This window comes from Oncorhynchus nerka, linkage group LG23, assembly GCF_034236695.1.
Source record: "Oncorhynchus nerka isolate Pitt River linkage group LG23, Oner_Uvic_2.0, whole genome shotgun sequence".
NCBI classification, from domain to species: Eukaryota; Metazoa; Chordata; class Actinopteri; order Salmoniformes; family Salmonidae; genus Oncorhynchus; species Oncorhynchus nerka.
Window position 1 is genome coordinate 9,714,749 of NC_088418.1, and position 25,198 is coordinate 9,739,946.

Here is a 25,198-nt window from a genome sequence, read left to right on the forward strand (position 1 = left end):
CCTGGCTGTCCTCTAGTGCACTCTGGTGTCCCAAGGCCTGGCTGTCCTCTAGTCCACTCTGGTCACCCAGGGCCTGGCTGTCCTCTAGTCCACTCTGGTCTCCCAGGGCCTGGCTGTCCTCTAGTCCACTCTGGTCTCCCAGGGCCTGGCTGTCCTCTAGTCTCCCAGGGCCTGGCTGTCCTCTAGTCAACTCTGGACTCCCAGGGCCTGGCTGTCCTCTAGTCTACTCTGGTCTCCCAGGGCTTGGCTGTCCTCTACCAGGGCCTGGCTGTCCTCTAGTGCACTCTGGTGTCCCAAGGCCTGGCTGTCCTCTAGTCCACACTGGTCTCCCAGGGCCTGGCTGTCCTCTACCAGGGCCTGGCTGTCCTCTAGTGCACTCTGGTCTCCCAAGGCCTGGCTGTCCTCTAGTCCACACTGGTCTCCCAGGGCCTGGCTGTCCTCTACCAGGGCCTGGCTGTCCTCTAGTGCACTATAACAAAATGCAGGTTTAGTTTTTCTCTACAAGGCGTTATTGTTTAGAAGGAATATTTTATCTTTGTCTCGTTAGATTGCATGTATAGGAGGATTATGTGTGTGTACATGGGATTACGTGCTAGGGCAGTGAAAATTACTTTAGGCTCTGCCTTCTGCCCTGAGTTTTGACATTGTAAACCCGTGCTTTCACGTCACAACAATATTCTACATCAATCGTTCTGTTGGAATTCAGCGTGCAGCCGCGGTTTCACATCTGCGCCTCTGTTGTTCACTCAGGTGGGATTGGATTTGAGCACAAACGCATACCTCAACAAGAATGGCTATCGCAATCGTCAAGATCGGAATTTCATTGAAAATGCTACCAAATAACAGTGCCGTGTTCTTCAAATCGGACGGTGGGAGATTTGGCCAAACCAGGACGATTAAATTGCTAACGGGGTCAAAGTACAAGATTGAAGTGGTTGTCAAACCTGGGGCTGCAGAGGCAACGTAAGTATGGTTGGGGTGAAATGTTTACAGGCGCTCGCGCATCAGGCAATATAATGTCTATCCAATTCAATAGGTTAAATTGTGACAATTTCTCTGTTGAGGAAGACAATATTCTGTCACCGTCCATCACTGCCTGTTTATGTTTTTGCTCCGTTTTTATTCAACTAACTCAGTGTTTCATAGTGTGAATAATAGTGTGAATAATATGATTCGGCACATTGTCTTGCCAAATATCACAACCCGTGGATATTATGTCGCTGCTTTAATCTAATTAAATGTATAGGTTAATTAAATTGGTAATTGAGAACATTGATAAGACACACGCCGTAGGAGGTTGTGATTCGATGTTGGAGTTATGTGAGAGAGTGCGCGGTTAGAGTTCCCACTAACGTTAGATGTTCAAACTGCAGTCTAAATTGGCAAGGCCTATATCATAGACTACAAATGTATAAGAACAAGAATACGTTTTAGGACTTAATTTAAGGTAAGGGTTATGCATAAGGTTAAGCAGTTTGGTTAAGGTTAGGGTTTGGTTTAGGTTTGTGTCCGGAAGGTGCAGGGAGACAGTCGCTGCCAGATTGTGTCAAATTCACTACCGATTCAATTCTAATTTGATTTGTCACATGCCGAATACGTGTAACGTTGAGACCACCTAGAAATGCTTTACTTACGAGCCATTTCCCAACCATGCAGAGTTAAAGTAAGACAATTTGGCTAAACTAATTTTATATAATAGTAACACAATAACATAACAATAACAAGGCAATATACAATGAGTACCAGTACCGAGACGTAATTTAGTTAATTGAAGTAATATCTACATGTATGTAGGGGTGAAAGTGACTCCGCCATCAAGATATATAATAAACAGATTAGCAGCAGTATGTGTGTGTTGGAGTGTCAGTGTAGTATGTGTGGGTATTGATTGAGTCAGTACAACAACAAAAAGTGGGTTATACGCAAATAGTCCAGGTGGCCATTTGATTAACTGTTCAGCAGTCTTATGGCTTGGAGGTAGACGCTGTTTATGAGCCTTTTGGTCAAATACCTGCCGTGTGGTACCGCTTGCCTCGCGGTAGCAGAGAAGAATATGACTTGGGTGGCTTGAGTTTGACAATTTTTTTATGGCGTTCCTTGCTACCCTCTTTAGCGCCTTACGGTCAGATGCCAAGCAGTTGCCATACCAAGCGGTGATACGGCCAGTCAATATGCTTTCAATGGTTCAGCTGTAGTTTTTGAGGATCTAAGGGCCCATGCCATATCTTTCCAGCCTCTTGAAGGGGGAATATGTGTTCTCCTGCCCTCTACACAACTGTGTTGGTGTGTTTGGAGTGGACCATGATACAGTAGGTCCTTGGCGATGTTGACACCTAGAAACTTAAATCTTTCGACCTGCTCCACTACAGCCCCGTCGATGTGAATGGGGGCGTGCTCGGCCATCCGTTTCCGGTAGTCCCCGATCAGCTCCTTTATCTTGCTGACGTTGAGGAAGAGGTTGTTGTCCTGGCCTCCAGCATGTGTGACAGTAGGCTTCCAGCATGTTTGACAGAGACCAGTATGGTTGAAGGCTACCTAGTTTTTTGTGCATTTTCTACAGTAGTAGGATAAACATGCACTCAAATGTGTTTCTGTATTTGTTTATTCATTCCTGTCTTTGTAATGTATCATTCCATTTATTCTGGAATGATAAATTACACTGATCTATCTTTCACCTCTCTATCCACATCCCTTCATCCATCCGTTACACTGATCTATCTTTCACCTCTCTATCCACATCCCTTCATCCAGATCTATCTTTCACCTCTCTATCCACATCCCTTCATCCATGGTGTTGCACTGATCTATCTTTCACCTCTCTATCCACTCCCTTCATCCATCCAGGCACTGATCTATCTTTCACCTCCAATCCACATCCTTCATCCATCCTCTGGCACTGATCTATCTTTCACCTCTCTATCCACAGTTCCCTTCATCCATCAGTCACACTGATCTATCTTTCACCTCTCTATCCAAACCCCTTCATCCATCCGTTACACTGATCTATCTTTCACCTCTCAATCACCCCTTCATCCATCCGTTACACTGATCTATCTTTCACCTCTTATCCAACCCCTTCATCCATAGGTTACACTGATCTATCTTTCACCCTCTATCCACCCCTTCATCCAGACCTAGATGATCTATCTCACCTCTCTATCCACATCCCTTCATCCACTACATGATCTATCTTTCACCTCTCTATCCACATCCCTTCATCCATCCGTTACACTGATCTATCTTTCACCTCTCTATCCACATCCCTTCAAATGTAAATGTATCTTTCACTGATAAATCTTTCAATCTATCATTCCATTTATCCTTCATCCATCCGTTACACTGATCTATCTTTCACCTCTCTATCCACATCCCTTCATCCATCCGTTCCACTGATCTATCTTTCACCTCTCTATCCACATCCCTTCATCCATCCGTTACACTGATCTATCTTTCACCTCTCTATCCACATCCCTTCATCCATCCGTTACACTGATCTATCTTTCACCTCTCTATCCACATCCCTTCATCCATCCGTTACACTGATCTATCTTTCACCTCTCTATCCACATCCCTTCATCCATCCGTTACACTGATCTATCTTTCACCTCTCTATCCACATCCCTTCATCCATCCGTTACACTGATCTATCTTTCACCTCTCTATCCACATCCCTTCATCCATCCGTTACACTGATCTATCTTTCACCTCTCTATCCACACCCCTTCATCCATCCGTTACACTGATCTATCTTTCACCTCTCTATCCACATCCCTTCATCCATCCGTTACACTGATCTATCTTTCACCTCTCTATCCACATCCCTTCATCCATCCGTTACACTGATCTATCTTTCACCTCTCTATCCACATCCCTTCATCCATCCGTTCCACTGATCTATCTTTCACCTCTCTATCCACATCCCTTCATCCATCCGTTACACTGATCTATCTTTCACCTCTCTATCCACATCCCTTCATCCATCCGTTACACTGATCTATCTTTCACCTCTCTATCCACATCCCTTCATCCATCCGTTACACTGATCTATCTTTCACCTCTCTATCCACACCCCTTCATCCATCCGTTACACTGATCTATCTTTCACCTCTCTATCCACATCCCTTCATCCATCCGTTACACTGATCTATCTTTCACCTCTCTATCCACACCCCTTCATCCATCCGTTACACTGATCTATCTTTCACCTCTCTATCCACACCCCTTCATCCATCCGTTCCTTTGACTGATTCATCTACAAATAATAATGAGTAGTTACTTATGATGCAAGGTGATTTGTAGGTCCGTCATTCGACAGTCTCCTGCGCTGTCGGCTACAATGTCAAACAACCCCAGTATCACCAATCCCCCCCAACCCCTGCCCCCCGCCCCCCCCAACCCCTGCCCCAACCCCTGCCCCCACCCCCAACCCCTGCCCCCGCCCCACCCCCAACCCCTGCCCCAACCCCTGCCCCCCCCCCCCAAACCCCTGCCCCCACCCCCAAACCCTGCCCCCAACCCCTGCCCCAGTCAAGCGGTCACCAAAGTATTGTCTGTGATGTAACTATTATGGTCCTGTCCTGTCCTCAGCACTATGAGTGTAGGCGGAGTCATCTTCCCCTTGGAGCAGAAGTCTAGAGACCCCCAGTCTGTAGTCTACACTGGCGTCTACAACACAGAGGGCATGACTCACACCAAGAGTGGAGACAGACAAGCTGTACAGATCAGCTTGCAGGTAATAAAGGCAAATTATGACATGACGACGGGTGTCGTCTTCCTGGGATTACAGACATAAAGTACTTTTACATATAATTTTTTTTATGAACAAGTAGACAAAACAATTGCCCCTTCGCTAAGCCCCGCCCACCTTGGTTACTGTTGCAACCTCGAACAACATTTTCCCAGAAAGCCCAATTCCTCATTCAACTACTGGCGAAATCCCCTCACAAAGATCTCAAATTGTGTTTCTAATACACAATGAAATGAAACACAGACTACCCCTTGCTAATCAGGAAACTCTTGGGTGTGTTGTGGTGGACTGTCAATTACAATTACTTCACGGGAACCTAGTAAAAAATACGTTTATAGTGTAGCTAGCCACTGAATGGCTCTCAATTCACCATGCCTGCATGTAGTCAAAGCTATAACCACTTTGGAGATAATTAGTGCTCTCAAATCGTATCCTGATGTCAACAGCAGATGGAAGTTGTATTCATTTTAGCTAGCTAAAATACATTTTGAGAAAACAAGTTATATTAAGTGGCTAGCTAGCTAGCGTTATAGCAACGTTTGATGGTCAATGAGACTGAGAGCTAAGCAGTTTAGCTTGCAAACAATGTAACACAAGTATAATTTGGGATTAGAGAACTTCTCTAACAGGCTCAGGAATCACAGTAGCAACTACTCCTGTTAGCAAGTACAGTAGAAAATAATTGAACAAACTGTTAAATTATTTAGCCATTTAAACATTTACTTTTGGAAGAAAACTCTGTTTTGCTTTAGCCCTCACTGGCTTTCATGCGATTTAATTGTGAGCTTGTTATCCATTGGAGCGCTGTGATTGGTTGCCCAAAATTATGGGGCGGGGCTTAGCGAAGGGTCAATTAACAAGTAGACAAAACAATTAACAAACAGACAAAACTATTAACTAGTAGACAAAACTATTAACTAGTAGACAAAACAATGAACTTGTAAACAAAACAAATAACTAGTAGACAAAACAATGAACTTGTAAACAAAACAAATAACTAGTAGACAAAACAATTAACGAGTAGACAAGTTAATTCAGAGCAGTTCACCAGTCCCATTACAAGTACCTTAAAACTTCAATGACTAGCTTGGGCATTTATTTGCTTAAATCACTGAACACGAAAGTCGTTTATTAGAGCTAAACCAGATTTTTGCTCATTTGCATAGTTAATTGTTTAATTTCAGCATTCACTTCCTGCATTTTAAAATACATTTTTTTCATTTCCTGCACTAATGTGTTATCATTTATACACTGTGTCAAAATGTTTTGTTTGTCTTAGTATGCCTCTATCTATACTGGGAAGCTCATGCACATCCCCAATACTGTATGTCAATATCTGTTCTATGGATGGGTGTGGGTGTAAGTGTGTCTGTGCATATGAATGGGAGGGTGAATATGACTTATGTGTAGGAGGTCGGGAGAGAATGGAGGTGTGGATGCATAGGTTATATGTTGTTCTGCATGTGAATGAAGGAGAATGGAGGTGTGAATGCATAGGTTATATGTTGTTCTGCATGTGAATGAAGGAGAATGGACGAGTAAGTCCATCGATGTAGGAATTGGGTGTAAATGTGTCTGAGAATAAAGGGAGAAGGAGCTTCAAGCCCTATAAATGCATAGCACTTCACAGTACAAATAAGTATTTGCTTTGTGTTTTTTTTGTGTGTTCTCTGTTAAATGTTTGCTCAGCCTACATGTTCACATATTTTATGTGTAATGTACACAATAACTATGTATTCATACTATGACCATTATCCATGGGATGTCCACCGCCCTCATAAGACATAAGCCTGCATCGGGTTTTTAAACATTTAATTACATTGTCAGCAAATGTGGTTTTCCTGCAAGAGCTACACTTAAAAAAAAGGAGAAATAGAATATTTAAAGAGGAACTGGGTTGGAGAGGCCTATACTGCCACCTACTGTAGTAACAGCAGAGGTGTAGGTAGAGGTCTATACTGCCACCTACTGTAGTAACAGCAGAGGTGTAGGCATCCTGATAAATAAGAACACACCCTTTTCCCTTTATATACCAGCACACGGACCAAGAAGGACATTTTTTGATTGTTCCTTAAATAGGGATAAAAAACACATTGACTCCATTGTATATCCCCTGCAGGGGTAAACCTTGTGTTTTTTTTTAGATAGAATTCAAGCTATATTAGATCAAACCCAGACAAGAACACTTTTTTTTAGCTGGTGACCTAAATCAAGCATTTAGCAAGTTAGTCAGACATAGCAATAAAGAAAGGGAAATTCAAGGAGCCTCCAAAGAGACTGAACAATATAATCTCTACAAATATTTTCCAGGACATCTGGAGATTATTATTCCCAATGACAAAAGACTTACCTCTTTTTTTACAGACCCATACGTTTAATCAATTGCGACAATAAAATAACAAAACCCATAAGCAACAGAATAGTAAAAGTCTTACCAGTCTTGTTACATAATAATCAAACGAGGTTTATTAAAAATAGACACTTACAAACAAATACAAAAACATGTTTCAGTGTAATACAATACGTTAAAGTACAAGATGTAGATTTATCAATAATTGCTGCTGATGCTGAAAAGGCTATCGACCGGCTTGATTGGCCTTTTTTTATTTATCTTTGGAAGCATTTAACTTTCCAGCTGAAATAATACATTTTATAAAAAATAATATATAAATATCCTAAAGCAAAAATATACACAAACAATATACTATCCAGTGAAATAGCTTTAGAAAAGGGCACGAGACAAGGATGTCATCTCTCCCCCCTCCTGTTTGCATTGGCAATTGAACCACTAGCAGAAAGAAATAGACAGGACCCAAACGTAACCGGTATCAGTATTGGTAAACATGAATATAAAATAAACGTATTTGCAGACGATATCCTGATATAATAAACTAATATTGAAAACGCAATGTCCACCTTATTAAAAATATTTTCGGAATACTCTAAAATCGCAGGATATAAAATGAACGTGGGAAAAAACAAAACAATGGCAATGGGAAAAAGAATAACTCATGATCCACACCAATCCTTTAAGTGGACCACAACAAATATTACATACTTAGGATGCTTAATAAGTGACAACAAACAAATATATAAAGATGGCTTTATCCCATTACTCAACAATATGAAAGCAGACCTAATTAAACAATCTCCCCATACAGGTAGAATAAACCTCTTTTAGAATGGCATGTCTCCCACTTAGAATGGCATGTCTCCCATTTAGAATGGCATGTCTCCCTTTTAGAATGGCATGGGTCCCATTTAGAATGGCATGGGTCCCATTTAGAATGGCATGTCTCCCATTTAGAATGGCATGTGTCCCATTTAGAATGGCATGTCTCCCATTTAGAATGACATGGTTCCCATTTAGAATGACATGGTTCCCATTTAGAATGGCATGTCTCCCATTTAGAATGGCATGTCTCCCATTTAGAATGGCATGTCTCCCATTTAGAATGGCATGGTTCCCATTTAGAATGGCATGTCTCCCATTTAGAATGGCATGTCTCCCATTTAGAATGGCATGGCTCCCATTTAGAATGGCATGTCCCCCATTTAGAATGGCATGTCTCCCACTTAGAATGGCATGTCTCCCATTTAGAATGGCATGTCTCCCATTTAGAATGGCATGTCTCCCTTTTAGAATGACATGGTTCCCATTTAGAATGGCATGGGTCCCATTTAGAATGGCATGTCTCCCATTTAGAATGACATGGTCCCCATTTTGAATGGCATGTCTCCCATTTAGAATGGCATGTCTCCCATTTAGAATGGCATGTCTCCCATTTAGAATGGCATGGCATGTATCCCATTTAGAATGGCATGGCATGTATCCCATTTAGAATGGCATGGCATGGCTCCCATTTAGAATTGCATGGCTCCCATTTAGAATGGCATGGCTCCCATTTAGAATGGCATGTCTCCCATTTAGAATGGCATGTCTCCCATTTAGAATGGCATGTCACCCATTTAGAATGGCATGGGTCCCATTTAGAATGGCATGGCTCCCATTTAGAATGGCATGGCTCCCATTTAGAATGGCATCAGGCCCTACACCCAAACAAGGGCACTGCGTTCATCCACCTCTGGCCTGCTCGCCTCCCTACCACTGAGGAAGTACAGTTCCCGCTCAGCCCAGTCAAAACTGTTCGCTGCTCTGGCCCCCCAATGGTGGAACAAACTCCCTCACGACGCCAGGACAGCGGAGTCAATCACCACCTTCCGGAGACACCTGAAACCCCACCTCTTTAAGGAATACCTAGGATAGGATAAAGTAATCCCTCTCACCCCCCCTCCCCCTTAAAAGATTTAGATGCACTACTGTTCCACTGGATGTCATAAGGTGAATGCACCAATTTGTAAGTCGCTCTGGATAAGAGCGTCTGCTAAATGACTTAAATGTAAAATGTAAATGCATGGCTCCCATTTAGAATGGCATGTCTCCCATTTAGAATGGCATGTCACCCATTTAGAATGGCATGGCTCCCATTTATTTTCGGAAATACCAATTACCTCAGCGAAGTCATTATTTAAAAAAGTATATTCGGCCATAACAGACTTCATATGGGCAAATACAATTCATAGAATAAATTGGAAATATGTCCCTAAATCTCAGGGTGGTTTTAACCTTCCAGATTTGGAATTGTGTCAACTCGCCACCCAAGGCTTTTACTTGCGATATATTGTTAAATGCACTAAAGAGGAACACTGGGTAATTTAGCTTTTCAGAATCCACCGATAAATTGGCCCATGTGGAAAACTAAATACATAGAAATGGTAATAGGAAATGTAATTATTTCCATGACAAGTTGTCCATTGTTTATGTCTATGTATGTTTTTGTTTATTGTAAAAAATAAAAACTACCTACATAAAACATTACAAAAAATTATAAAAAAATGTGCCTCTAGTAAAATAAAAAAAGATATCCTCTTTGACTGTTATTACATTTGTTACTAGAGGGCGATCGGACGATTTGTTGGGGTCTGTACTCCCGAAGTTGTTGACAGTTTTTTTTTGCTTGCCAGCATTCTTAGCAGCCAATGGCTAGCAGTTTCTTCCTGGTGATAAAAACGGATGATTGACATCGTTTTTTAGAGTCATTACTGTATGATTTAATGTTACAAATTAAACCTGGCAAAACAATTCATGATAATTAATGCTGACCCCGTAAACAATTCATTTAGACCCTGCGTTAATTTGAAACAGGCGTTGATTTGCTGAAATGTGGGCCGTTGCCTGCCTATTAAAAGGCGCAGGTGGCTATTTGAGACTTCATTTCTGTATATCTACATCATATAGCCTGGTCCCAGTTCTGTATCATATAGCCTGGTCCCAGATCTGTTTAATGTCTGTCTGATATAGCCTGGTCCCAGATCTGTTTGATATCTGTATCATCTAGCCTGGTCCCAGATCTGTTTAATGTCTGTATGATATAGCCTGGTCCCAGATCTGTATCATATAGCCTGGTCCCAGTTCTGTATCATATAGCCTGGTCCCAGTTCTGTATCATATAGCCTGGTCCCAGTTCTGTATCATATAGCCTGGTCCCAGTTCTGTATCATATAGCCTGGTCCCAGTTCTGTATCATATAGCCTGGTCCCAGATTTGTTTGATATCTGTATCATATAGCCTGGTCCCAGATCTGCTTGTGTGGTATAGCCAACTCCTATGGGCGTCGTCATGCCATGACCATAGGTGTTGGGGCAAGACAGCACAAACAGATCTGGAAACCAGGCTATGCATGATCCATACGAACACATTCACAACAATCCCTATAGTCCATTACGCATGTAGGATATTCATTATCAGGCGTCAACTGTTCATGATGCAAATTATGAGGAAAGCTCTGAAGCAGTGTGTCTGTTTATTATTATTATTTGTCTTTTCTTACTAGACATGACTTTGCTTATAGCTAGCTACTTTATTGAGTAGAAATGTACTAACTGTGACAAGTGGTTCTCTCACCTAGTTACCTTAAGATGAATGTACTAAATGACTAACATGTCAATGTAAATGTATTTTTTTTTTTAGGGCTGTCACACCTTCTTTAACCTCAATGTCAACTTGTTTTGACATCGCATTTGTTTTAGTTTTTTAGCTGTATAGATGATGTATTTCGGGATGTTTTCAGTGTATTTTGAGCTCTTTCAGACAATCGAAAAAAAGAAAAAAAAATGTGTGCACTTAAAATGACAAAACGTTAACTTGAGTTAACTGATTAACTCTGACAAACCTAAATATTTTCCCTCGCAGTTCACAGAGGTGGGCTCTTTTGAAGTGGTGTGGCAGGTGAAGTACTACAACTACAACAAGAGGGACCACTGCCAGGGAGGCAACAGTTTCAACAGCATCGAGTACGAGTGCAAGCCCAACGAGACACGCAGCCTGATGTGGGTCAACAAGGAGCTGTTCGTCTGATGGACCAACCAACACAGACAGCATCAGGGTTGTGTTCATTAGGCACCAAAATTGAAGTTAACGTAGTGATGAAACTGGGCGGTACTACCTGAAATTACAAAAGCTGAAGAACATACGCACATCCAGGTGCTTTCCGCAGGTGCTGGAGTTGTAGGCAAACTCATGGAAAACAGAATGGAAAACGCCTCACCTGAAATTAGCCAATGAAAATACCTGTTACAGTTTTCCGTTGCAAAATGTTTTGCTACGGTGTGCCCTAATGAACACGACCCTGATGCCACTGAAATGAGAGATGGATGACAATCAGCTGCTGTGTGTTTCAGCTGTAGCCAGGAACACAAAGTGGATCATTTGTTGACTACACGTGAAACTGTTAACCCAAACATCTTTTCCTCCGAGTCTGTTGTGGCATAATGTTCACCCTCAGGTGTATTCTGTTCCATGGAGTGTGTGTGTGTGTGTTATCTATTTATATGTATGAAGGCTGTGTGTTAATGTGTGTGTGTGTGTGTGTGTGTGTGTGTGTGTGTGTGTAAATGTTATGTGTGTGTAAATGTTATGTGTGTGTGTGTGTGTGTGTGTGTGTAAATGTTATGTGTGTGTAAATGTTATGTCTGTGTGTGTGTGTGTGTGTGTGTGTGTGTGTAAATGTTATGTGTGTGTAAATGTTATGTCTGTGTGTGTGTGTGTGTGTGTGTGTGTGTGTATCTATGCGTATCCACGGAGGCAGTATGTTAATACGTACGCTGTATGTGCAGATGTTGCGTGTGTTATAGTACTGTAATGAGCAGTCAGTGCTTTTAAAAATGTATTTAAAAATTGTTTTAGCTTTTTATGTTCAATTAAAATGTTGTCCCATATGTTGACAGAGGACAAGTAGTAGAAGTGAGTGTTTACATTTAGAAGATTTTACTAAATATTTTCACTAATTAAATCATTGAAATGATCTTATTTTTGATTTGGGCTGATTTTGACTAATCAAAAATCGATCCTCAGAATATCATATTTTTTGTAACAAGTTGTTAACCAGCACTTGTGTATCTTATTTAAAAAAATAGTGTTATTATATTAGTTGGGAAAACACTATCAATACTGAACAACAATATATGTAAAGTGTGAGAGAGAAAATTTTGAAATTGTTGCAATGTTCAATTTATTTTGTTGTTCAGTATATATTTTTTTAAACAATATAATTTACCTATGAGATATGTAGTGAAAATGCAACAAAATGTTGTTTAATTATCAGAGCACTGTGCAATGTTACAACATCTTTATTAGATTGTGGATATGTTGTTAATATAATTCATGGTAGTTTTAACATTTTGTGGAGGTATTTGTAAATATAGTAAATATATTTGGGAAGACATTTGTGTGCTTTTTTTGGGTCATTTGAATGCTAGGAAACAACAAGTAAGTCTTAGTTTATTACTATGTAATTACTATTTTCCCATGTAATTTCTTAATACCTGGACATTTCTATACCCTAGAATATAGTAAAGTTCAACCCAGTTAATTGTGGTTTTGGGTCAGTTGCATCTTATTTTTTATTTAAAAAAAAATATTTTAAAAAATCTTTGCTTTATAGTCTAAGAAAACATGAAAGAAGCGTGCTATTTATCCATCCATAGCATTCTGGTATGACGTTGAGGACTTGCATGCCTTGGAAATGAAGTATGAAAACATTCTGCTGTGATGAATCTTGCATGAAAATGCACTCTTTAAGTAGGTTGCGTAATAATGTTGTGGTCCTCTGTGGCTTGCAACACCAGGATTGTGTGTTTGATTCCCGCTGGGATCACCCATACAAAGAATACATGCGGCAGGCAGGTGGTTAGAGTGGAGGGACGGCAGGTAGCCTAGTGGTTAGAGTGGAGGGACGGCAGGTAGACTAGTGGTTAGAGTGTAGGGACGGCAGGTATCCCAGTGGTTAGAGTGGAGGGACGGCAGGTAGCCCAGTGGTTAGAGTGGAGGGACGGCAGGTAGCCTAGTGGTTAGAGTGTAGGGACGGCAGGTAGCCCAGTGGTTAGAGTGGAGGGACGGCAGGTAGCCCAGTGGTTAGAGTGTAGGGACGGCAGGTAGACTAGTGGTTAGAGTGTAGGGACGGCAGGTAGCCCAGTGGTTAGAGTGGAGGGACGGCAGGTAGCCTAGTGGTTAGAGTGTAGGGACGGCAGGTAGCCTAGTGGTTAGAGTGTAGGGACGGCAGGTAGCCCAGTGGTTAGAGTGGAGGGACGGCAGGTAGCCTAGTGGTTAGAGTGTAGGGGCGGCAGGTAGCCTAGTGGTTAGAGTGTAGGGGCGGCAGGTATCCCAGTGGTTAGAGTGTAGGGGCGGCAGGTATCCCAGTGGTTAGAGTGTAGGGGCGGCAGGTATCCCAGTGGTTAGAGTGTAGGGGCGGCAGGTAGCCTAGTGGTTAGAGTGGAGGGACGGCAGGTAGCCTAGTGGTTAGAGTGTAGGGACGGCAGGTAGCCTAGTGGTTAGAGTGTAGGGACGGCAGGTAGCCTAGTGGTTAGAGTGTAGGGACGGCAGGTAGCCTAGTGGTTAGAGTGGAGGGATGGCAGGTAGCCTAGTGGTTAGAGTGTAGGGACGGCAGGTAGCCTAGTGGTTAGAGTGTAGGGACGGCAGGTAGCCTAGTGGTTAGAGTGTAGGGACGGCAGGTAGCCTAGTGGTTAGCGCGTTGGGCCAGTAACCGACAGTTAACCCACTGTTCCCCGGTAGGCCGTCACATTGTAAATAAGAATTTGTTCTTAACTGACTTGCCTGGTTAAATACATTTAAAAACTGTGTGACTGTATGTTTTTTGGGGTTAAATGGCTGATATTATATATACACAGTGTGTTATGTTAGACACTTTACTTTTGGCTATGTGAGATTAGGCAGGATTTGTATTTTTAACATCTATTTAACTAGGCAAGTCAGGTAAGAACATATTCTTATTTACAATTTTATCTTTATTTAACTAGGCAAGTCAATTAAGAACAAATTCTTATTTTCAATGACGGCCTAGGAACAGTGGGTTAACTGCCTGTTCAGGGGCAGAACGACAGATTTGTACCTTGTCAGCTCGGGGGTTTGAACTTGCAACCTTCCGGTTACTAGTCCAACCACTAGGCTACCCTGCCACCCCAATACGATGACGGCCTACCGCGGGCGAAGCTGGGCCAATTGTGTGGCCGCCCAATGGGATTCCCAATTACAGCCGGATGTGATACAGCCTGGATTCGAACCAGGGACTGTAGTGACGCCTCTTGCACTGAGATGCAGTGCCTTAGATCACTGTGCCACTCACAAGGATATGTGAGAACTTTAGGGGTCAATGCTGGATGATAAAGCCCATAAGACCCCCTGTCCCTAACGAAAGGGATGGGGGGGGGGGGGACTGGACACGACATCCACAGGGCCCTTATGGCTCCTGTCAAAGCATAGCGGTAGCCCAACAGTAGGTCTGGACAATGGGGATATTCCTGCATGCACTGCACAGTTTCCACCACTGAGTGGTGCACTTGTGCAAACAGATATTGGAGGAGAAAAAAATAGACCTGAGTTCCCCGGATGTACTGTATTTCTAGTATTTTACGAGTTTACGAGTTTCCCACCTGTTATGAACGCAACATTAATCCACAACATGGCGTTGAGGATGTGCCGAGATCTTCAAAATAAAAGTGATCTGTTTCACATAGCACTGAAGGGAGAGGAGTGTGCATGCGAGTTGTCCTTCCATTGTGCCCTTGAACATTGGCAGAACCCACTCTCTTTTTCTATTTGGGGTAGGCTACATTGGAAGACTGGCAGTGGCTAGACCCAAAGCATGAATTGCAGTCTTTCCTTGTCCATATACTGCTCTAAAGTAAGGAAACAAACAAGTAATGTTGAACTTTCCCTTTAAAACATATGGACTTTTATTTAGAAACGTAGGCTGCATGCTGGCTCCTCTCATCCCTCTCCACACCTACCTTGTCCCTCCTCCTCGTTACTGACCCGCCCTGCGGGTTTCCCTGTGCCACTGCGGTGAAACCAACGGTAAAAGAGGATCTGGTTTAAAAAGTAAACAACAACCTGAATATCACGAGCGCCGTGTTTTGTAATAGCGAGACCCCCGTTTATATAGTTTTTTTTTCTTTTCGTTCACATCTCCGGGTCAACCTATTTCATCATCCAACGGGCAAAATGGTAAGCAAACGGCCGGATACTTATTGTTACCCACCAAACGACAGAGAAACGCCACAGTAAATATGGTCAAATGTCTGCAGGTAGAGGGACTATAGTCTACGTTTTTTTGACAGTTTGTTGTGTTATTACCGTGTTATATGTGTCGCAGAGTGAGACGAAACCATACCGCCCTCCCTCGCAAGGGAAGAGGAAACGCTTTCCGTGCCAATTTCGCCTCTGTTTATTGGGCAGTGCTATGGCCGAGATATGCCCTTCCCAGTCGTAACCCTGTCTACGCTGTAAATCCAGCGATATGTTGTTATCCTAAAGTAGATACAAGCCAACACTCTCTATCATAGCATGCTGGGGGAAAAAACATATTGTGCGACACTAGGAGATTTTACATGTTCTGCTTTCATGTTGTTTCCCCTGACCGTGAGTGAGTGGCTATCTTGACCGATCTGTAGCCTACCCTAATTTGCTGTAATCTGCTTTATAAATAAGATTACATGGTGTGTACGTTGCAGTTAGCAGGCAGGACTAGACATAAACAAATCAAGGAGAGGGCATGAGAAAAGACCGAAGCATGTAGCCTTGGTGTTGCAACACTCAATAACCCCCTTTCATTTCGTCTCGCTACAGTGTGACTTAGTTCTGATCAAGATTACAAGGTAGCTACTGTCGCGCTCTCGAGCTCTAGCAACTTTATTTAACCTTTATTTAACTAGGCAAGTCAGTTAAGAAACACATTCTTATTTACAATGACGGTCTACCAAAAGGAAAAAAGGCCTCCTGCGGGGACGGGGGCTGGGATGAAAAAAATATATATAGGACGAAACACACATCTTGACGAGTGAGACAACACTACAAACGGAGAGACCTAAAACAACAGCATAGCATGGCAGTAACACACGACAACACAGCACGGTAGCAACACAACATGGCAGCAGCACAACATGGACACCTGCTCGTCCAACATCTCATTCCAAAACCATGGGCATTAATGTGGAGTTGGTCCCCCCCTTTGCGGCTATAACAGCCTCCACTCTTCTGGGAAGGATTTCCACTAGATGTTGGAACATTGCTGAGGGGACTTGCTTCCATTCAGCCTCGAGCATTAGTGAGGTCGGGCACTGATGTTGGGCGATAAGGCCTGGCTCGCAGTCTCTGTTCCAATTCATCCCAAAGGTGTTTGATGGGGTTGAGGTCAGGGCTCTGTGCAGGCCAGTCAAGTTCTTCCACACAGATCTCAACAAACCCTTTCTGTGTGGACCTCTCCTTGTGCACAGGGGTCACTGTCATGCTGAAACAGGAAAGGGCCTTCCGCAAACTGTTGCCACAAAGTTGGAAGCACAGAATCATCTAGAATGTCATTGTATGCTGTAACGTTAAGATTTCCCTTCACTGGAACTAAGGGGCCCGAACCTTGAAAAACAGCCCCAGACCATTATTCCTCCTCCATAAAACTTTACAGTTGGCACTATGCATTAGGACAGGTAGCGTTCTCCTGGCATCCGTCAAACCCAGATTCATCTGTCGGACTGCCAGATGGTGAAGTGTGATTCATCACTCCAGAGAACACGTTTCCACTGATCCAGAGTCCATTGCTGGAGATCTTTACACCACTCCAGCCGACGCTTGGCATTGCGTAGGCTTGTGTGCTGCTGCTCGGCCATGGAAACCCATTTCATGAAGCTCCATACAAACAGTTATTATGCAGTCGTTGCTTCCAGAGGCAGTTTGGAACTCGGTGGTGAGTGTTACAACCGAGGACAGGTGATTTTTACGCACTACACGCTTCAGTACTCAGTGGTCCCGTTCTGTGAGCATGTGTGGCCTACCACTTCGCGGCTGAGCCGTTGTTGCTCCTAGATGTTTCCACTTCACAGTAACAGCCCTTACAGTTGACCGGAGCAGCTCTAGTAGAGCAGAGTTTGATGAACTGACTTGTTGCCACATTGAAAGTCACTGAGCTCTTCAGTAAGCCCATTCTGTGGCCAACGTATGTCTATGGAGATTGCATGGCTGTGTGCTCGATTTTATACACCTGTCAGCAACGGGCGTGGCTGAAATAGCCGAATCCACTAATTTGAAAGGGTGTCCTCATACTTTTGTATATATAGTGTAGATCATTTTAGGCTAGCCAACCGGCTACCCCATCGATGGAGGCTACACGGCTAGGCTACTCAGGGTTGTGAGTGACTGAGGTGGGGTGCAAGGAGGACGGCGGCACTTGCTTAAGCATGAATGACCTGATATAGGGACCGTATGCTGCCTAGCAATCGAGCACCACCCACACACATACATATCGACTGAGCGCTAGCCGGGTAGCACTAAACTAAGAGATAAAAGACGTGGCTAATTACCAGCACAAGTCATGATTCATCCTGTCTGGTTGCCTGGAGACGCTCCCTGTGTGGTGCCTGTCAGTGCATGTCTGCCCACTTACACAGGATTTATTAGCATAACTGTTGCATTGCTTCTTAGCGCAAGGAGCTAATACAATTGTGAACAGGCCTATATGATCTCATGAGTCCAGGTGAGCTAATGAACATGCACCTCTGGACAAATCTTGGGTTCTAGAACAAGGAGCTAAGGTTGCATTTACACAGGCAGCCTAATTCTGACATTTTGCCACTTAATTGGTCCATCAGATCAGCTCTTCAGTCACTTAATTGATATTTTGACCAAATCGGATCTTTAGCCACTAATTGGGCAAAAGATCAGATCTCTTGAGTCCAGGTAGCCCAATGAAAGGTGTATATACCATCCGTTCTTGGAAATGTGATTTTTTTTCTTCCAATGAGCTATGAAGACCTCCTGCCTATAAGGTATCAAACAGTCCAATGGGCAATCACTGGATCAATCCTGCATCTCAGAATTTTCACAGTCTGGCCAAACATAAGCCAGTATATACCATATAGAGCTAGCTTTTACAGTCACGGTGCCTCGTGTAGGCCTTCTCACCTCTGTGCCGCAGACTTGGACTTTACACTCAGGCAGTTTATTCTTAATACATACCAATTCCCTCTTGACCACCCACCCACACCCTACCAAATCCACCCCATCCACCAACTCTGACAGAAGCATCAGATGGAAGGATGAAAGTCAGCTGGTTTACAACCTTTCTGCAGGAGTATAGTTTGACACCCTGCCCTAAACACACACACACACACATGAGAGGATTAGCTAGTGAGAGTATTTAGCCTGCTGATATTTAGATTATTCTTTTCAGATTAGCACGTAATCCGACCACATAGTGTTTCTCTTCTTCCATTCATGTGGTTCTAGCTCTCTTCCATTCATGTGGTTCTAGCTCTCTTCCATTCATGTGGTTCTAGCTCTCTTCCATTCATGTGGTTCTAGCTCTCTTCCATTCATGTGGTTCTAGCTCTCTTCCATTCATGTGGTTCTAGCTCTCTTCCATTCATGTGGTAGCAGCCAGGAATCATGTTCTGACTGGTGCTGCTACAGACAGTTCATTGAGACAAGAGGGCCAAAATAATAACCTCAAAGATGGCAAATGGTAACTATTCTGTAAAACAAATCAAGCAGGTTAGTTGTAATCAAATGAGTCATTATATTAAAGAAAGAATGGTGCTATTTAGCAGATGCTTTAACCCAAAGAGTCTCACCGAAACGCCTTGATCCAACGGTAGTCCATGCATACATTTTAGTGTGGCGACCCCGGCGGGAATCGAACCCACTAACCCACGACCGACAGGCAGCCCAACTCTGATCATCTTCAACTAACTGGTCTCATTTCTGTATGTCATGTCGGGTGTCAGGCCAGGTGGGGAGTGTTCATGGTGCCAATTATATATGGAAGTTGGCCCTGCATCTACTTACAATATTATCTTATAATTGGCATGTGTAATATACAATACTATATGAGATGCGGTCAAAACGGGAGATTATTTTGGCGTTCGTTTTGAAGGCCTGATTGTGATTTGGACGATACGACTCCTGTTTGTTTGGACCGGAATAGAAATAACAAGGAGAGTTAGACCAGACACACATCCTCTCCCTATGGGTTCCCTTTATCCAGATAGGTATCTCTTCTAATTAGCTAGGCGTTGTTTGCCGTAGAGATCCATCAGCTGAACCAACAGTGTTGCCAGATTGTTAATCATGAAAAAATGTGTGTTTTGTGCTGTGTGCTAATTGATTCTGAATGAAACATACATTATTGATGAGAAAACACAGTCGGTGGCTCTCTTTCTCTGTCTCGATCGTTCTCGCTCGCTCTCTCGCTCGCTCTCGCTCTATCAATCCCTCTCTCTCTCTCTCCAGCTGCCTCTTTCTCTGTCCCCTTCTCCATAACTCTGCCCTCTGAGAGGCTTCATTTACATTTTAAGCAGCATATTAAGATGTGAGCTTTAATTAACACAACTTGTTTATTGATGAGAGGAAAAACAAAACAACCAGCCATGTTATTTCTGACACAACCAACCGCGTAGCCTAGTGGTTAGAGTGTAGGGACGGCAGGTAGCCTAGTGGTTAGAGTGTAGGGACGGCAGGTAGCCTAGTGGTTAGAGTGTTGGACTAGTAACCGAAAGGTTGCTAGATTGAATCCCCGAGCTGACAAGGTAAAAATCTGTCGTTCAGCCCCTGAACAAGGCAGTTAACCCACTGTTCCTAGGCCGTCATTGAAAATAAGAATTTGTTCTTAACTGACTTTCCTAGTTAAATAAAGGTAAAAAATAAATAAATAAAAAACTTCTGACACAACCAGCCTCGTTATTTCTGACACAACCAGCCTCGTTATTTCTGACACAACCAGCCTCGTTATTTCTGACACAACCAGCCTCGTTATTTCTGACACAACCAGCCTCGTTATTTCTGACACAACCAGCCTCGTTATTTCTGACACAACCAGCCTCGTTACTTCTGACACAACCAGCCTCGTTATTTCTGACACAACCAGCCTCGTTATTTCTGACACAACCAGCCTCGTTATTTCTGACACAACCAGCCTCGTTATTTCTGACACAACCAGCCTCGTTATTTCTGACACAACCAGCCTCGTTACTTCTGACACAACCAGCCTCGTTATTTCTGACACAACCAGCCTCGTTACTTCTGACACAGAAGATTTGTTACTTCTGAAGCAACCAAACGGTAAGAGAGTTGACCTGAGGCCTAAACTTAGTAACTCTATAATCCTAAACACTTCCAATCTCCTTTCCTGTAGGCCTAAATCCTTACCTCACTCAACCTGCATTTATTTGACCAGTGTGGGCTACAATACGCCCAGGGCATTTTTATAAACAGACCTTCATTTAGAAAATAGTTACATCATGCGTTGCCACGTCTTGGAATGAGACTGACCTTACCTCCTCTGGCTAAACTAGTATTCCACATAATTCTATACATCCTAAAAAATAGCTCTCTTTTATTAACAGATGTAAACCTTTATTTTGAAAACAGGCCTAGTTGCGTGCGTTGCCACGTCTTTCGAATGGGATTGATGCTGTCCGTATGACAAAGTGTAATGTATGTATGTATGTATGTATTAGAGGTCGGCCAATTAATTAGGGACGATTTCAAGTTTTCATAACAATCGTTAATCGGTATTTTTGGACACCGATTTTTCCCATTTTAATTTTACTTTATTTAATTATTATTTTAATTTTTTAAATTTACACCTTTTATTTAACCTTTATTTAACTAGGCAAGTCAGTTAAGAACACATTCTTATTTACAATGACGGCCTAGGAACAGTGGGTTAACTGCCTTGTTCAGGGGCAGAACGACAGATTTTTACCTTGTCAGCTCGGGGATTTGTTTTTGCAATCTTCCAGTTACTAGTCCAACGCTCTAACCACCTGCTTTACATTGCACTCCACGAGGAGCCTGTGTGGCAGGCTGACTACCTGTTACGCGAGGGCTGCAAGAAGCCAAGGTAAGTTGCTAGCTAGCATTTAACTTATCTTATAAAAAACAATCAATCTTAACATAATCACTAGTTAACTACACATGGTTGATGATATTACTAGTTTATCTAGCATGTCCTGCGTTGCATGTAATCGATGCGGTGCCTGTTAATTTCTCATCGAATCACAGCCTACTTCGACAAACGGGTGATGATTTAACAAGCGCATTTGCGAAAAAAGCACTGTTGCTGCACCAATGTACCTGACCATAAACATCAATGCCTTTCTTTAAAATCAATACACAAGTATATATTTTTAAACCTGCATATTTAGTTAATATTGCCTGCTAACATGCATTTCTTATAACTTGGGAAATTGTCATTTCTCTTGCGTTCCGTGCGAGCAGTCAGGGTATATGCAGCAGTTTGGGCCGCCTGGCTCGTTGCGAACTGTGTGAAGTCCATTTATTCCTAACAAAGGCCGTAATTAATTTCCCAGAATTGTACATAATTATAACATAACATTGAAGGTTGTACAATGTAACAACAATATATAGACTTAGGGATGCCATCCGTTAGATGAAATATGTAACGGTTCCTTATTTCACTGAAAGAATAAACGTTTTGTTTTTGAAATGATAGTTTCCGGATTCAACCATTTTAATGACCAAAGGCTCGTATTTCTGCGTGTTATTATGTTATAATTAAGTCTATGATTTGATAGAGCAGTCTGACTGAGCGATGGTAGGCAGCAGCAGGCTCGTAAGCATTCATTCAAACAGCACTTTCGTGCATTTGCCAGCAGCTCTTCGCAATGCTTCAAGCATTGCGCTCTTTATGACTTCAAGCCTATCAACTCCCTAGATTAGGCTGGTGTAACCAATGTGAAATGGCTAGCTAGTTAACAGGGTGTGCGCTAATAGCGTTTCAAACGTCACTTGCTCTGAGACTTTGAGTAGTTGTTCCTCTTGCTCTGCATGGGTAACGCTGCTTTGAGGGTGGCTGTTGTCGATGTGTTCCTGGTTCGAGTCCAGGTAGGAGGTAGGAGAGGGACGGAAGCTATACTGTTACACTGGCAATACTAAAGTGTCTATAAGAACATCCAATAGTCAAAGGTATATGAAATACAAATCGTACAGAGAGATATAGTCCTATAATTCCTATAATAACTACAACCTCAAATTTCTTACCTGGGAATATTGAAGACTCATGTTAAAAGGAACCACCAGCTTTCATATGTTCTCATGTTCTGAGCAAGGAACTTAAACGTTAGCTTTCTTACATGGCACATATTGCATTTTTACTTTCTTCTCCAACACTTTGTTTTTGCATTATTTAAACCAAATGTAACATGTTTCATTATTTATTTGAGGCTAAATGGATTTTATTGATGTATTATATTAAGTTAAAATAAGTGTTCATTCAGTATTGTTGTAATTTTCATTATTACAAAACAAAAAAACGTCCGATTAATCGGTATCGTTTTTTTTGTTGGTCCTCCAATAATCGGTATCAGCGTTGAAAAATCATAATCGGTCGACCTCTAGTATGTATGTAACACCAGGGAAGTAGCCAAGTTAGCGTTGTGTTGTTCTGAGAAAAGGGAAAGTTACATTCTAATAGTCTAATCCCATGTATCCCCTTGCTCTTCGCTGCTTAAAATACCTTAGCACGTCTGGACTGGAGGGAACACTGTGTGTGTGTGTGTGTGTGTGTGCGTGTGTAAAGTGTGTGTGTGTAAAGTGTGTGTGTGTGTGCGTGCGTGCAGTCAATTTACATACAGTTAAAACAGTACACTTCACAACGCATCATTACACACTACATCTACAATACAAAATCCATAGGTACCTGTGTGTAAAGTGTGTGTGTGTGTCTCCACAGTCCATGCTGTTACATAAGGTCTAGTTTTATCTTTTTCTTTAAATCTGATTTTACTGCTTGACTGAGTTACATGATGTGGAATGGAGTTCCATGTTCTCAAAGCCCTATGTAGTACTATGTGTTTCCCGTAGTCTGTTCTGGCCTTGGGGACTGTGAAGAGTCCTCTGGTGACATGTCTTGTGGGTTATTCATGAGTGTCTGAGCTGTGTGCTAGTAGTTTAAACAGACAGCTTTCAACATGTCAATAGTAGTGATGAAGTCAATCTCTCCTCTACTTTGAGCTAGGAGAGATTGACATGCATGTTATTAATGTTAGCTCTCTGTGTACATTGAAGGGTAAACTGTGCTGCTCTGTTCTGGGCCAATTGTAATTTGCCTATGTCCCTCTTTGTGGCACTTGACCATATGACTGGACAGTAGTCCAGGTACGACAAAACTAGGGCCTGTAGGGCTTGTTTTGTTGATAGCAGTGTCAAGAAAGCAGAGCAGCACTTTATTACGGCCAGACCTCTCCTCCCTATCTTAGTTACCATTGCATCTGTATGTTTGACCATGACAGTTTACAATCCAGGGTTACTCCAAGTGGTTTAGTCTCCTCAACTTGCTCAATTGCCACATCATTCATTACAATATTTAGTTGAGGTTTAGGGTTTAGTTAACAATTTGTCCCAAACACAATGGTTTTAGTTTTTGAAATATTTAGGACTAGCTTATTTCTTGACACCATTCTGAAACTGACTGCAGCTTTTTGTTAAGGGTCTGCAGTGATTTCAATTTCTGTGGTAGCTGATGTGTATAGTGTTGAGTCATCAGCATACATAGACACACAGGCTTTAGTCAGTGTCAGTGGCATGGCATTTAGTAAAGATTTTAAAGAAGAAAGGGGCCTAGATAGCTGCCCTGGGGAATGCCTGACTCTACCTGGATTATATTGGAGAGGCTTCCATTAAAGAACACCCTCTGTGTTCTGTTAAGACAGGTAACTCTCAATCCACAATATAACATGGGCTGTAAAGCCATTACACAAATGTTTTTCCAGCAGCAGATTTTGATTGTTAATGTCAAAAGTTGCACTGAAGTCTAACAAAACAGTACTCTCACGATCTTCTCTCAGCCAATCATCAGAAATTTGTGTAAGCACAGTACATGTTGAATAATCTTCACTATGAGCGTGCTGAAAGTCTGTTTTTTAATTTGTTCATCGTGAAATTGCATTGTATCTGGACAAGCACAATTTTGTCCAAAAGTGTTGGTAACAGGCTGATTGGTTGGCTGTTTGAGCCAGTAAAGGGTGCTTTTCTGTTCTTAGGTAGTGGAATGACTTTTGCTTCCCTCCAGGCCTGAGGGCACACACTTTCTCTGTAGGCTTAGTTTGAAGAGATGGCTAATAGGAGTGGTTTCATGCCTACTCCCACTCCGGTGCTCGACGTCGCCGGTCTACTAACCACCGGCCCTGTCAAACGTCATTACGTACACCTGTTCACCATCATTACGCACACCTGTTCACCATCATTACGCACACCTGTTCATCATCATTACGCACACCTGTTCACCATCATTACGTACACCTGTTCACCATCGCTACGTACACCTGGACATCATTATTTCCTTGATTACTCCCCCTTTATTTAACCCTCAGTAGCCATTAGTCACCAGGTAGTATTGTTTTGATTCACATTCTGCACACATCTTACGTTTTGTTTATCTGCATTTATTCATTCTTAAATTCACCTTCTGCACCTGCTTCCTGACTCCCGGCGTATACGTAACAAGTGGCAATATCGTCCTCTATCGTCCTCAGTAATTTTCCACCAAAGTTGTCAGACCGAGGTGGCTGGTCATTGTTGATAGACAGCACAAATTGTTTTTCACCTTGTCCACATGCACTTTACTGAATATAAATGACAATGCTTGTCTTGTAGGTTCGGATTTGGTTGTTATCATGTCATGCCTAAGTTAGCTAATCTTGCCAATGAATAAATCATTAAAGTAGTTGGCAATATCAGTGGGTTTTGTGATGAGAGGGTTTTGATCTGATTCAATGAATGATGGCGACGAGTTCGCCTTTTTACCCAACATTTAATTTAACCAATCAGAGTCTAAGCCAGGGGAGGGGGGTTCTACTAAGCTATAT

At 42.4% G+C, this 25,198-nt stretch overlaps 2 protein-coding genes across 2 annotated transcripts in view; both read left to right on the top strand.

The window, feature by feature from the left end:
• The first annotated feature begins 687 nt into the window (after positions 1 to 687).
• Positions 688 to 12,046, top strand: cnrip1b (cannabinoid receptor interacting protein 1b). Its single transcript, XM_029628890.2, has 3 exons — positions 688 to 963; positions 4,588 to 4,732; positions 11,001 to 12,046. Exons 1-3 carry the CDS (start codon positions 791 to 793, stop codon positions 11,163 to 11,165), a joined length of 483 nt encoding a protein of 160 aa, XP_029484750.1. The 5' UTR covers positions 688 to 790; the 3' UTR covers positions 11,166 to 12,046.
• A 3,078-nt stretch (positions 12,047 to 15,124) lies between these two features.
• Positions 15,125 to 25,198, top strand: part of LOC115127376 (calcineurin subunit B type 1-like) — a 57,929-nt gene continuing 47,855 nt past the window's right edge. The window contains exon 1 of the mRNA XM_065007835.1: positions 15,125 to 15,329. Within this exon, the coding sequence (XP_064863907.1) occupies positions 15,327 to 15,329 (3 nt within the window). The 5' untranslated portion in view covers positions 15,125 to 15,326. The remainder of the gene's footprint in view (positions 15,330 to 25,198) is intronic.

Bases quoted from the DNA above. Each gene is read 5' to 3' on its own strand.
- cnrip1b (XM_029628890.2), top strand. From the start codon at position 791: ATGGCTATCGCAATCGTCAAGATCGGAATTTCATTGAAAATGCTACCA. The intron at 964-4,587 runs GTAAGTATGGTT...TCCTGTCCTCAG, and splicing joins CCTGGGGCTGCAGAGGCAAC to CACTATGAGTGTAGGCGGAG. The intron at 4,733-11,000 runs GTAATAAAGGCA...TTTCCCTCGCAG, and splicing joins CTGTACAGATCAGCTTGCAG to TTCACAGAGGTGGGCTCTTT.